The sequence below is a fragment of the Pangasianodon hypophthalmus genome, chromosome 29 (assembly GCF_027358585.1).
Source record: "Pangasianodon hypophthalmus isolate fPanHyp1 chromosome 29, fPanHyp1.pri, whole genome shotgun sequence".
Taxonomy (NCBI): domain Eukaryota; kingdom Metazoa; phylum Chordata; class Actinopteri; order Siluriformes; family Pangasiidae; genus Pangasianodon; species Pangasianodon hypophthalmus.
Window position 1 is genome coordinate 14,933,551 of NC_069738.1, and position 13,984 is coordinate 14,947,534.

The window sequence follows — 13,984 nt, forward strand, 5'->3', positions numbered from 1 at the left end:
TCTCCAAACAGAACCACCTTGCATCAGAGTGACATTGTGTTCTTAGACATCTCCCTGATTAAAGCCCTTCTTCCCCATTTGCTTATTTTGGCTAGGAAGAGGGCTTCTCCTACTTAAGAATGATGGAACTCACTCTGTTCTTCAGGACCTTCAAAGCTGCAGACACTTTTTGGTGCCCTTCTCTAGATCTATGCCTCAGCACAGTCCTGTTTACGAGGACATTTCCTTTGACCTCATGGCTTATATTTTGCTCTTACATACTGGCAGCTGTGGAGCTTTATAAGGACAGATGAGTGCTTTCCCAAATCATGTCCAATCCACTGAATTTACTACAGGGAAACTTTCCTAAAGTCATTGAGACATTAAAAGGATGATCATTGAAATCAGGATGCACCTGAACTCAATTTTGTGTCAGTTTATATTAAGCTTGCTTTTTTATTATGGAATATAGGGGTGGGTGATACGGCCTTTAAATAATATCAAAATATTTGGGATGTTTGTGGGATAATGACATTATGTAGCAATAATGGGAAAAAAAGAAGCTTATTAGACCTCGTTTAGTGGTTTCACACCAACAGGAGGTACATACAATATGTATACGTACAAATGTGTGTATACATACGGTACCTTGTAAGTTTGAGACCCTTTTGAATATTTGTTGTTCAGTCTCAATTCTAAATTTAACACAAACACAAGATACAAATACAAATCCCCTCTATACACAACTCTATACACAGGTTATGCCTTAACATCTACTTTTATTAGCATATACCGTGGTCCTGCAACCTACAGCAAGATTACAGTCATACCCATTTCTTTAACATCACACAAATAAAGTGGTTTAATCTGGATCACGTGATCTCAAAGCAATTTGTTAGTGGTGGTGGCTTTGCATTATGCTTTGCTATATAAATAGCCTAAAGTTTTAGTAAACCTACATTGTGTACTAAAAGAAATTGTAATGATCTTTATTAATACTTTGATCTTTATTTATTAAAGTCATTATATTAAGTAACAGAATGAGTTAACAAGATTTTACAAGAACAAGAACTTAATGACTACCATTATTAATGGCTATTCATTTAAGACTCCATAGGATTATTTCCTGATGCATTAAGGATTAGTGCATTAGCGCATTCATCATTATGAATGTATTAGTTAAAGTATAAATATATTTCTTACTTGCGGACCCTATGGTAGCATGTTGCCCATTATTGTTTACATTTAGGTTAATGTTAATACTGTTGAGGATAATATTTCTTTAGATGTATGAGATAACATGGATAAAAGTGTAAAAAGGCCTGCTGTCTCTGATTGATTGCTGACTGTGTATTGCAGGTAAGCGCCCTTGGACAGGAAGTAGCTGAACTGGGCCGGGTAATGAGGAGCATTGCTTTTCTCATCGAATCCATGATGGCTATGCCACAACCGGCCAATATCTATAGCCCTCGCTGCACCCAAGGACATCCCACACAGGCCATTACTCCTGAGGACCAGGTCATACCTTGGATTAATCGGCTTCCTTCCCGACAGGTGCAAACTGGGTTACCTCCTGGAGGAGTTGCAACAATCACAGCACAGGAACTGTAGGTTGTTTGCACCTCAGATATTTTATTCCCTGATGCCATCACCAGTTCTCCATTTATAGACCTCTCCCCCTCTGTTCTGTTGTCCCAATCAGACATTAATAGATCCAGTACGCTAAGAAGCAGATCCCAAAGCCTGAAAACTCACACCACTGGAACATTACTTTGTATCTCCTGAACAAGGGACAGGTCACAGTCCCCTGGGTTTATAGCAACAAAACATGAATGTACAATCTCCAGGTAATCCTAAGTGAGACCATGAGGCATGTGAACTATGACTCAGAGCAGTGTGGATGAAGGCACAAATTAAAGCCATTAACACTTATTAAAATGCACATTGAATAGAAGGTATTAAATGAAATAGTGGTGCCGGTTTATATTACCACTCTACTGGGATATTAGATGATCATTATCATATTCTGTCCCTAACCAGACCACTCTTAAATTCAAGGTCTAAACAAATTCAATATGATTGTGGCTGAAGTCAAGGCTGGGCCTTGACTATAATGTAATGGAGATATATATATAGCCTAACCCATTTCAAAACATTGTGGATTTAAATCTCTTCCAATATACACATCCCTCTAATAGATGATTTTGAGCAAAGTATTATTTATACCGAAGAAAGGGTTCTCTGCAGACAGTAACATGCATTGCATCTTGTCTGCATTTTTGGGGGGTTTGAAAATTCAGAAGAAGCTGCAGCTTTTGTACATCACACCATTTCGTGTTTCTCTACCTACCTATGAATGATCATTCATTCATGTTTGACCATGAAAATAGTACAAACACTAAAAAATGCTGTGTGCCCAACCGAAATAGCAACACGTTTCCATTAACTGGCAAATAACACTTGCCAAAATGGAGGCCTTGAAAAATGCTCATAATAAATGCACTGAACCTGTGAAAGAAGCCTTCAGAAAACTACTGTAAAGACATTTTTATTTAAAAGGCTTCTGGAGTTTAACGAACCTTTTGAAAGCATGCTTGTGCACAAACTCAGTACAATGTTTGTACTGACCTTTACAGTCAATTACTAAGACCAAGGTTTTTAAACTTGGGTGCATATTTATTATCAGCACAGTTTTATTATCTACGGTCTATTTATGAATGCCGTCACAAAAATCTTTTCAGTTTTTGCGTGTTTTCTTTTTTAGGCGCATGTGTAATGAGTGGGCGTGGCATAACAATAGGTCATTGAGACTCCATATAGAGTTATTCAGTAGGCATGACAGAAGCATGAAGGTCAGCTTGCCATTGTGTGTTTGTTTCCATATTTTCTCTTAAAAGAAATAGCAGGGACGTGTCTTACATGGGGTGTGTGTGTGTGTGTGTGTGTTTAAGTGGAGAGGCAGTGTTGATGAAGATGGATAAACTTGTTGGTAGAAAGAACGGTGCTTGTGGGAGGGGAGTGCTTGCCCTTTCACTGTGCTTTAGCTGTGGTCCTGGGAGGCCGGCTATTGGTCATGTCACCACTGACTGTGTGGCGCACTGACTGCTGTCTTTTCCTGTTTTGTCCTTTTCCTCTCTGCCTTTCATATTAATCTCTCTCTCTCCCCAACTGCATGTTAGCATTTCTTAGCAAATTTTCTATTTATTTGTTTCTTTACATAATCTTAATAGAATTTACCTGCATCCTAGTTTTAGAACTGTCAAAAAGTCAATATAATGCAATAATATATTATATATTACAGCATTTTGCAATGCTCACTGCAACCCTGTTGCAAACACAGACACTCCTACTCTGTCCCTCTTCTACTGGAGCAGCTTGTCCCAGAATGATAACACTGCTAAAAAATTTATGAAAGGTATCGCTACTGTAGCATTTTGGTCAGATTTTTCCTTCAAGTGTCAGACTCTTCTCAGTCTTTTAACTGGTAAGAGAAAAACTTAATATTGGGATTTTTTTATACATATTTATGAAAATCACAACTTAAAGATGTATTTTTATACCTCTGATACCCAGGAACAGCCCGGGCATTGGTGTTTTTGGGGTCAGATGGTGGGTAATGCTGGATAAAATGTGCAGTGTCTGGCATACAGGGTACAGTGTAGTGCCAATTACACTCTCACTCTGGCCGTGTGACTCTCTGGCCTGCTGGGTATGTAATTGAATGATTAATTCTCTGTTATTTAATATTAATATTAGTCTATTAAGGTAATAAATGAGTACTCCTGTTAAACTGATATATGGGATTGTCCTCCTTATTTTCTCTTCTACGTCTTTCATACCAAAAGATGGAAAGCACACACATGGTTAAAGTACCTGATATGCAACTTATGTCAATCATAACAACACTTATGACAATCTAATTGTCCTCCTCCAATGAAAATGCCAAAATACTACAGGAACGTAGAGATTCTGCACACAAACATAACACTGAGCACCTGCGTTCTTATTTTATGGAGTTTTAGGCTTACTGCTATTTCAGGGGTTTGCTTATTCTTATGTTTTCTCATGTGTGGTATGTGGGAGAATCATTTAGTGTTTGTGTTTTAGAGTCTGTAAGGGAGGTGTCTTAAGTCTAAAGTTGGGGCATTTGAACCTTGAACTGAAAATGCCAAAGAGGAATGCCAGAGCAGGTGGAAGAGACAACTAAACTCCAGCACAACACATGGCTACACTGCTAATAAGACCATCGCTGAATCCAGAGAAATTACATTTTACATTTACATTACATTACTGAAATCAGAAATTACGTGTGCTTGGAAGAGACAGAAGTTATATTCTAAATGGCAGGTTGACATACACAGAGAAAAAATGGAAAGGGAACATATGAGGAAAATTAATATAAATATGAATGCAATATTTGAACAGTGGCCAATTTGATTGAGTATAAATTACTAGAGGGTAACTAGACATTACAATAGCTGAGTGTTAACCCTGTCAAATGCATGCTGAAAGCTGATTGGCTGGTGGCAGCCATGTTTTTACATAATCAGGTCAGATTAGCAGTATACCAGATTTCAGCTCAAACAGACTTATGCAAACTCAGTTAATTCTGCTCTCTATGGATGACCACACAGCAAGCTTTATGGACATTGTGAGAATCTTGCCCTGAACATGCCTGTCAAGTTTCATGTTTTGAGTAAATAAGGATTGGCTCACTGGTATTTATACTATAAGGGAGAAAAAGTTAGTCTGTGCCTGTCCCGGTAGCAGATGCACTGCCATGGCTGAGCTGTATTACTGGAAGATTTAGGTCGTTCTGCTCTTAGGAGGCGCTCTTTCACCATTTACTCATCATTTTGTTGTTTTCTGTCAGCTTTCTGCCTTTTATGGAGTTTTGTGAGCGTAACTAAATTAGCTGTGTTGTGATTGCGCTTGGCAAGTTGCGTGTAATGGAGATGGATGCTCATTTCCATCAGAGGCTCATCAGAGGATTCAGCTCTGTGGCAGCTCCACCAGCCTCCTTCCTAAGGGGAAAACCGAAATTTCTCAAGTGGAACGAAAGAGTAGTGCAAGTTTTGCAGAAGCTCAAAGATTGTTTCACCAGTGCACCTATACTCCACCATCCAGACCCATCACTGCCTTTCGAAGTAGAGGTGAGTGAATCAGAATGTGGAATAGGAGCAGTGCTTTCTCAATGAAATCCTCTAAAGCTGCATCCTTGTGCATTCTACTCTAGGAAGCTAAAACCCGCTGAACGCAGCTACTATGTGAAGAACAGGAATTAATCCAGGTTAAAGAAATCACTGCGGGGATTGGGAAGTTTTTAACTGCAGATATAAGTCCTGTGCTTCAGCCACGCCTCCTTGAGAATCACACAAGTAAAAGTAGGTCCAGAGTGCTACTGTTAAATCAGCCATGTTTAATTTGCTTCCTAATGCACAGCTTTCGTTTTGTTATATGCATGAAGAATGAAGTCTGAATGGATCACTGTTTCATTAAGCTTCCGTTATTGTACTGTTATAATGCTGAATGTTTTAATCAATTGAAAATGGAAAACTAAGGCACATATTCAAGCAATGCTTATTTATACTGTATTGATAAAGTATTGTATCGAATTTGAGTTTCCCGAATCATTACACTCCTACTTATTTATTCTATATCCTAGTTATTATTTACAATTGTACAGGTTTTCTGGAGCTGTTTATTAGATGGATAAATTAATGTGGGATGGGTTTCATTATGAGTTTTGCAGTTACATTAACATCAGTACAGTGTGAATGAGCTTGGTCAGGGGAGACCAGTCTTATCTGTAAAGGACTGTGTGGCTGAAGGGTTTTATTCCAAACCAACAGGAGCACACCTGCCATAAAAACCTTTGCCACACCAGGTCAAGGTTCCAGCAATCACAGACAGGCAATTTAATGTAGCCATTTACTGCCATGTTTTTTCTGGAGGTGAGAGGAAACTGGAGAACCCAGATGGAACCCACATGGACATTGGAAGAACATGCAAAACAGATAGTAGCCCAAGCTGTGAGGCAGCAGTGCTACCCGCTGTGCCACCATATCGCTCCTGAATAAGTCCCTGGCCAAAAATAAATGGCAAAACTTTCTGGAAATATTAATTTATCACAATCTTTTTCTTATTCTTTAAAAAAGGGATTTCCAAACCTTTCTTGTATTATAATTATGACATTTTGTTAGCACTAACACTGCATTTTGGTTCAACTCAGTAAGAAGGTTTTAAGTGTTTTATGCTGAATGCCAGACAGATTTCCCTCACCAGTTAATACCTGTACTGGGAGCAGTGATGTGTCTGGGACTGAAGAATAGCTGTCTTATTACAGCAACTGATTCCTGACAGACTAATCAGACACTTCCCTCTGAACTTAGTGAAAAAATAATCATTTTGCCAACACGCCTGCTTTCTATTATTTGTGTGTTTGGTGCCATCAGTAGCTCAGCAACATTAATGTAGGTGTGTAAAATGAATATCATTAACGTTGAGAAGGAGTGAGGGGGAGATGGGGAGCGTTTCAGGTTCTTCTTTATGTGGAGCGACACCTAGTGTTCAAACTAGGAACCTTTAAAACTTTCTTAAAGGTGCAGCAGTAGAGTTATTTATTTCTTACTTGTACCAATAACCTGGAAAACATGCAGCACATGATAAAACATAATGGTTTAAGCAATTGTTTGGATTGGCCTCCTGTCAGTCATTTTGTAGACACGCCCCAACGCCCCTTCGCTCCGCCCCTTCGCTCCGCCCCCACCGCAGCTTGTTAGGAAAGAAAAGAAACATGACTTAAGGACATGAAATGCAGTAACACCAGGATAAACACTGGTAGTGCTTTTCCAATATGGAGTATTTTATTATTTATGAAGGAATGAAGCTGGATGTGCAGTTAGAGATGCTGCTCATTGACAGGTCTGTAAACACAACCTGTATAAAGCTCTGAACTGTTTCAGTGGCTTCTTCACAGAACCAATGCAGCAGACAGGTTCTTCACCTAGAGAGTCGTGTAAGGACTATTTCTAGTGCTGTAATTTGCCTATCAAGCTGTTGATTGGGCAAGAGGGCAAACTGTTTTGTAAGTAAGTATTTAAAAAAAAATACTTACTTTAAATATGTAGTCAGCATGGCACTTTTTATGAAGCGATGACATTTTTATGAAGAATAAAACAATTCTTTGAAACACTTTCTGCATCTGGTTTTGTACCTGTATATTGAGTTTCTGCCTGTTAAACTCACCTCTACATGTCTTTTACAATCATTTAACCCACCTTGTGCAACGGGAGAAATGCTGTTGCCAGCAGTGTAATGAGCAGAACTGCTGCTGTTTTTCACTCCTACTGCGCAGAGGTATACTTTTCTATAATCAAAGAAGTGTGTTTTTTTTTTTTTTTTTTTTGTATTTTCATATTCTTTTGATGACTTCATCTCACAGCATGACAGCCATCAACTGCAACTTTGACAGGGAGATGGAATGAAAGTGGAAGAACATGCAAAGGAAAACGACAGGTAATAGAATTTAATGGCAGGTAATATAGTGCATTTATAAATTCCCTCTCTGAGTGTAACTTTGTCCACACCTAGTTACAAAGGAGAGAACAATCAGGATACTCTCTCTCTCTCTCTCTCTCTCTAAAAAAACCAGATTTGTACATATTGTACATCATTCATGCGTATCAGGGAGCTGCTTTCAATTTATGGGAAACTCCTGGAGCTTCTGGGAGAGGTGGGATGCCTGCTTCAGTAACATTATAAGTCAATAAAGTGACTTAAATGAAATATAATTGCTATTAATCGCCAAACGCAGTAAATCAACGGCTGCCGAGGGGAGCTGCTAATCTAAGAGCTGAGTTTCTGAAAGCCAAGCACAAGCATCCTGTATGTAAACTAGCCTATAGCCACGCTCTTCACTGTTGTTAGCAGCTAGTGAGAGTGTTGCAGCTGTGAATGAGGCCTGCAGATGTGCTCCTGCTCTGTCCAGCACTGAGGCACTGAGTGGAACAGACAGCGAGTCAAAAACCAGCTGGTTACTTAGAGAAAGCTTTCGGCTTTATTAACTACTTCTATATAAGAGCTGTGTGCCGAGTGAAATGTAAAGCATAATTAATCAAATCAAATCGTGTTTCATGGTTTGCGCGCGCGCGCGTGTGTGTGTGTGTACGGATGGCAGCCGGAGCCCAGGAGCTTCTCCCTGTCAGTGTTCACCTGCTGCGTCTGCGGTTGTGCTTGCTCAATCTGGTCCATGTTTTACGGTCATATTTCTGTTTTGAACTGGGCTTATCCAGACCACGAGCCTGATCTGCCCCTTGGATTTTGTTGGCTGCCTAAATGTGTAAATAATCACAATGCTTTTTTTTTTTTTGCAAATATCAGCAGGTATATATTCACCTGTAGTAGGGGTGTGACTGCCATCCAGTTTCTTTGTGGTGTACAGCAACTCAGAAATTGTATATTCTATATTATATCCTAATACTTCACTTTTTGAGTTAACTCCTGTGTGTGTGTGTGTGTGTGTGTGTCTCATTCCTGACTAACTCTTAGGCCACACAATACTCATTTCATTATTGCTATTACTCTACTGTCCATTATTATGCATTTCCCCACTATTCTGTTATTCTATCATCATTATTCTGTAGTTAGGTACTTTTATCACCTATATCTAAATAATGAAGTAAAGCAATGCCCTTACTAAATGAACAGCCTACCTTGCTATTTGAAAGTGATGTCATGCTAATGTTAATGCTAATCTTTATGATAGCTGAACTTGGTAACTCTAGCTTGTCTGGCGGCGGAGACGGCTGCAGTTGCAGGTGAGATTTATTACAATACAGAAAAAACAATCCATAAAGTTAAGCAGGAGCAGCGTCAGAAACAAGCAGAGATTCAAGTGATCAGTAAACAACACAAACAGGGCAAATTCAAACTCATGAAACCATGGACAAAGAAAGTCATAAACCAGAACCACATAAAGAGTAAACAAAGGCTTGGTAAGTTAAGCAGTGAAACACCCAGTATTACTTCACAAACAGGCGCTTCCTGTGTGCTTATATAGTGTGGGTTGTGATTCAGTTCAGTTCAATTCCATTTTATTTGTATAGAGCTTTTAACAATGGACATTGCCACAAAGCAGCTTTACAGAAATAAATACATTCAGGATATAAATTTTAAATGTGTGAATTTATCCCTAATGAGTGAGCCAGTGGTGACGGTGGTGAGGAAAAACCCCCTGAGACGACATGTGGAAGAAACCTTGAGAGGAACCAGACTCAAAAGGGAACCCATCCTCATCTGGGTGCAACTGCAGCCCCAAAGCCACTACAGCAATCGCAGTCCCAAGCCATTACAGTACAGCTCCCAATATGAGATCCCCAAGCCATCTCCACAGCCCCCAGGTGGCACCATCCCCAGCAATCCAAACGGTTCTTCAGGCAGTCCATATCTTCAGGCCCCAGCAGCAGCGAGTGAGCGAACTCAACCGATGAGAACTCCAACCAGAAGTAGGGCATCAGGATGGATCAGGCAGGTCCGGGGAGCAGAAGGGGTCAGGATCACTGGCATCTCAGAAGTAGCATGTGTAGCTCAACAGAGAGAGAGAGAGAGAGAGAGAGAGAGAGAGAGGGAGATTGTTAGGTAAGCTTTTGTCCTCTAATGGTTAAAGACAATGTACTTTGTGTGCAGAGTGCAAGCAGGGACTCCGACAGCTATGACAGCATAACTAAAAGGGAGAGTCAGAAGCTAACACAGACATGAGGGAGTCCTGGGACATAACGCAGCCACTCCACCATCAACAAACCTGAGTAACAAACCATTCAGTGTTTCAGTGCATTCACTGCAGTCGACAAACCATTCAGTGCTTTATAGGTCAAAAGTAGTATTTTATAATCAGTGTGAAATGTGATTGTGAGCCAGTGCAGTGTGGATAAGATAGAGGTGATGTGGTCATATCTTCTTGATTGAGTCAGGTGTGCGATCAGTAATCGGATGACTGTGAACGTGGAAGTGCAGGTGAGTGCTGGGAATCGTAGTCCGTGGTGGCCATGTTTGTAGGCCGCAAGTCATTCTAGGAACTAGAGTTCAGCGGAGAACCTGGCACTGACATGACATAGCTGAAACTAGTGAGCTGTACTCTACAGGCCACTCTAGGTCCTCGGGCAGAGCTTTGTGAACATGGACGGGAATTGGGGTGGGCTCAGGAATAAAAAAAATCATTCAAATGTTGAATGCACCCACTTAATCATCAGAGACCTGTTCTTGAAAAACAAAGATTAATCTTGCCTCATCCACCTTTAAGTATCTGATTAAAATACAGAAAATACTGTTTACTGAAACATGCTGCTAGTGATGAAATCTTACTTTGCTGAACAAGCTGTACTGTTGTGTTGACTAATAAAAACTGGCCCAACTAATTGCCACAGAATTGGTAGCGGAGGCAGATGCAAGTGGAGGAGTAGATTTATTATAAGTGAAAACACTCGAAACAGAAACACCATGAAACAAAACGAGAAGTAGCGACGTGAACATGACCTGAACATGACCCAGTGACAAGACAAAAGCTAGACAATGAGTGCTACACAAGACATGACTTCAATACTAATATACTGGTGAGAGGAGGACGGAAGTGGAGCAGAGAGTTGGAGTAACTCCCGAGGCGAGGCCATGAGCCATTCCAGCATGGCGCTGACCCATTCTCTCTTTCCTTGTTGCTGCGGTTCTTCTCCAGATGTTTCTGCTCATTATACTACGACGTGATTCAGGTGCAGGTACGTGTCGTTCAGTCATGTGACAGGGTGAGTGTCGTGGGTCAGGTGCAGGGACTGATGGGAATCATAGTTCTGTGCCTGGATTCGGCTCAACCATGACAGAACCCCCATTAACGCACGGCTCCCAAAGCGCAATATGTCTTCAAGAGGGGGTCCTGGGCAACCAAGCAAAAAGTTTCTCCATTTCTGGAGGCCCTTGGGTCAACAAGAAGCAGTACCCTTAGTGTAGCAGGCATGAGACGCAACATCCTCCACTGAGCAGCGAGGCAGCAAGATCTCCTACACATAGCTAAGGGGTGGCGTGACGTCCAAGGCGGAGCACAAGAGCGGAACGATGGCCACTGTGAAGCCAGCGGGGGAGTGAAGCCCAAGACGGAGCCAGAGAGCAGAGCGATGTCCTCCGCGAGGCCAGAGGGGGGAGTGACGTCCTCCGTGAGGCCAGGGGGGGGTGACGTCCTCCGTGAGGCCAGAGGGGGGGTGACGTCCTCCGTGAGGCCAGATGGGGGCGCAACGTCCTCTGTGAAGCACGAGGGGGGAACAATGTACATAATGTACAAAGCAAGGGGAAGGACCAACATCCTCAGTGGAGCAGGAAGGCGGAGCGACATCTGAAGTGGAGCAGGTGGTGTAGTGATGTCCGAAGTGGAGCAGGGAGGAGCTTTCTGTCAGGAATTGGTAGAGGAGGTGGATGCAAGTGCAGGAGTAGATTTATTATAAGTGAAAACACACAAAACACAAAGACCATGAAACAAAACACAGAGTAGCCGAGCAAGGTGACAACATGAACCTGACCTGAATTAGGTGACAATGACAAAAGCTAGACAACAAGTGCTATACCAGACGTGACTTAAATACTAGTGCTCATTACACTACAGCGTGATTCAGGTGCAAACGGTCATGTGACTTGGTGAGTGTCGTGGTTAGGTGATGTGCAGGGGCTGATGGGAATCGTAGTTCTGCAACATAACTTGTCCACCCAACAAAGGAAAATGTGTCGAAATTTTATTTATTTATTTTTTTTAATGTGTAGCGTGTTATTACTGATTGATGTGTGTGTGTGTGTCTGAGAGATATTTTATGTGATGGAGAAATATCAAGAGCCTAATGACCCAAAAGGTCCGAGATTATTAGCATCTGAAACACTAACGCTAAACCAAAATAACCACAATAAATACAATTTAATTAATTTTATTTTATTTTTGTTTAGGTTTATATAAATTAAACTTATATATACATATATAGACAAAAGCAAACAGTTTGTTTATTTATTTATTTATTTATTTCAGTTCCATTTAATTAAATTGATACAAATTGGCACAAAGCAGCTTTACATAAATTCAGGATATAAATTTTAAATGTGTGAATTTATCCCTAGTGAGCGAGCCAGAGGCGACAGTGGCAAGGAAAAACTCCCTGAGACATCATGAGGAAGAAACCTTGAGAGGAACCAGACTCAAAAGGGAACCCATCCTCATCTGGGTGACTCCGGATACCTAGTCTGATATTTATTCATTTTTATTTTAATATTAATTTGTATTTAAATATTTATCTTTTTTTTTTTAATTTTGTATTTATTTGCTTGTATTTATTTTGTATTATTTTAGTTTTTTGTTTTGTTTAATTTTTGAGTTTTTTTTTACCTACTTTACCTGTTCCTTTTCTGCTTCATTTCATTTTTACCTGCTCCTTGGCCGGCTGTGGACCCTGAAGCGATAGACACAGGTGTATTCAGCGTGACCCCAATTACTGAGGATCTTCAGCTTCACCAGCCCAAACACCTCACTGGGAGAGTCCTGAAAAACACAACCACAATATAATACACAGGAAGTTCCAAACTGTTCATCACATCACTCATCCCCAACCTGTACAGCTTTATCAGTTTATCCAATCTGTTCATCACATCACTCATCCCCAACCTGTACAGCTTTATCAGTTTATCCAATCTGTTCATCACTCATCCCCAACCTGTACAGCTTTATCAGCTTATCCAAACTGTTCATCACTCATCCCCAACCTGTACAGCTTTATCAGTTTATCCAATCTGTTCATCACTCATCCCCAACCCGTACAGCTTTATCAGTTTATCCAAACTGTTCATCACTCATCCCCAACCTGTACAGCTTTATCAGCTTATCCAATCTGTTCATCACTCATCCCCAACCTGTACAGCTTTATCAGTTTATCCAAACTGTTCATCACTCATCCCCAACCTGTACAGCTTTATCAGTTTATCCAATCTGTTCATCACATCACTCATCCCCAACCTGTACAGCTTTATCAGTTTATCCAATCTGTTCATCACTCATCCCCAACCTGTACAGCTTTATCAGTTTATCCAAAATGTTCATCACTCATCCCCAACCCGTACAGCTTTATCAGTTTATCCAATCTGTTCATCACTCATCCCCAACCTGTACAGCTTTATCAGTTTATCCAATCTGTTCATCACTCATCCCCAACCTGTACAGCTTTATCAGTTTATCCAATCTGTTCATCACTCATCCCCAACCTGTACAGCTTTATCAGTTTATCCAAACTGTTCATCACTCATCCCCAACTTCCCACTAGACTGGTACGTCAGTGCTAGGAATATTACTTTAGTGTTTATTCACTCTCGTTACATATACGTGTGTTACTGATGTAATAAAATGGTCAAATGTTACATTAGTCCTGTATTATAAATCTGGAAATTAAAACTGTACAGTGGCGCAAACGCCTGCAACAAAGTTTGGGAAGCGCTGCTTTACACGCCGAGTCTCTACTGCCTTCACTCACACATTTACTTCTGTTAGTGAAGAATTGTGTAATTTCCTTTGAGAAATGTCATTTCTTAAAAAAGTTTTCAGTAGTGGGTTTGTTTTTTTGTTTAATTTGTTCTTTCTCACCGGAAGTTCGAAGGTCTGGATCGGATCTCCGTCCTGGTCATAGGTGAATTTTCCGAGGAGATTTCCTTCCTCTTTCTCATTGACCATTCCCTGTAGGCAGTGTAATAAAATGTAAAATATCATGTTTAATATGATTAAATATTATTACTAAATCGTAGAGCAGAAACTAGTATTAACACATTATTACTGGTGGTTGGTTGGTGGACTAAATTTATTCGCTAGGTTAAAGTGCGATATTATCAAAACTTCACTATATAAAAGTTCTAAAGCTTATTTGTGCTCAGGTGTAACAGGTAGTGTTACTCCTAAATACCTAGAACTGGACTGAAGGAACACACACACACACACACA

At 40.5% G+C, this 13,984-nt stretch overlaps 2 protein-coding genes across 3 annotated transcripts in view; one reads left to right on the top strand and one right to left on the bottom strand.

Annotated features, from left to right (window-relative positions):
- kcnh8 (potassium voltage-gated channel, subfamily H (eag-related), member 8) overlaps nucleotides 1-7,149 on the top strand; it is a 57,881-nt gene extending 50,732 nt beyond the window's left edge. Inside the window, exons 16-17 of one of the 2 annotated variants that reach the window (XR_008301274.1) lie at nucleotides 1,339-5,132; nucleotides 5,216-7,149. Coding sequence is in view for 1 of the 2 variants with exons in the window: in XM_053231550.1 (XP_053087525.1) it covers nucleotides 1,339-1,590 (252 nt within the window). In the remaining variant the exon portion in view is untranslated. Of the gene's footprint in view, nucleotides 1-1,338 lie in introns of both variants that reach the window. The other variant, XM_053231550.1, reaches the window with a different exon arrangement.
- Nucleotides 7,150-8,524: 1,375 nt separating this feature from the next.
- Nucleotides 8,525-13,984, bottom strand: part of LOC128317703 (SUN domain-containing protein 2-like) — a 15,819-nt gene continuing 10,359 nt past the window's right edge. Inside the window, exons 11-13 of the mRNA XM_053231417.1 lie at nucleotides 13,634-13,723; nucleotides 12,429-12,541; nucleotides 8,525-9,566 (exon numbers count right to left, since the gene is read on the bottom strand). Of these exons, the coding sequence (XP_053087392.1) occupies nucleotides 9,548-9,566; nucleotides 12,429-12,541; nucleotides 13,634-13,723 (222 nt within the window). The 3' untranslated portion in view covers nucleotides 8,525-9,547. The remainder of the gene's footprint in view (nucleotides 9,567-12,428; nucleotides 12,542-13,633; nucleotides 13,724-13,984) is intronic.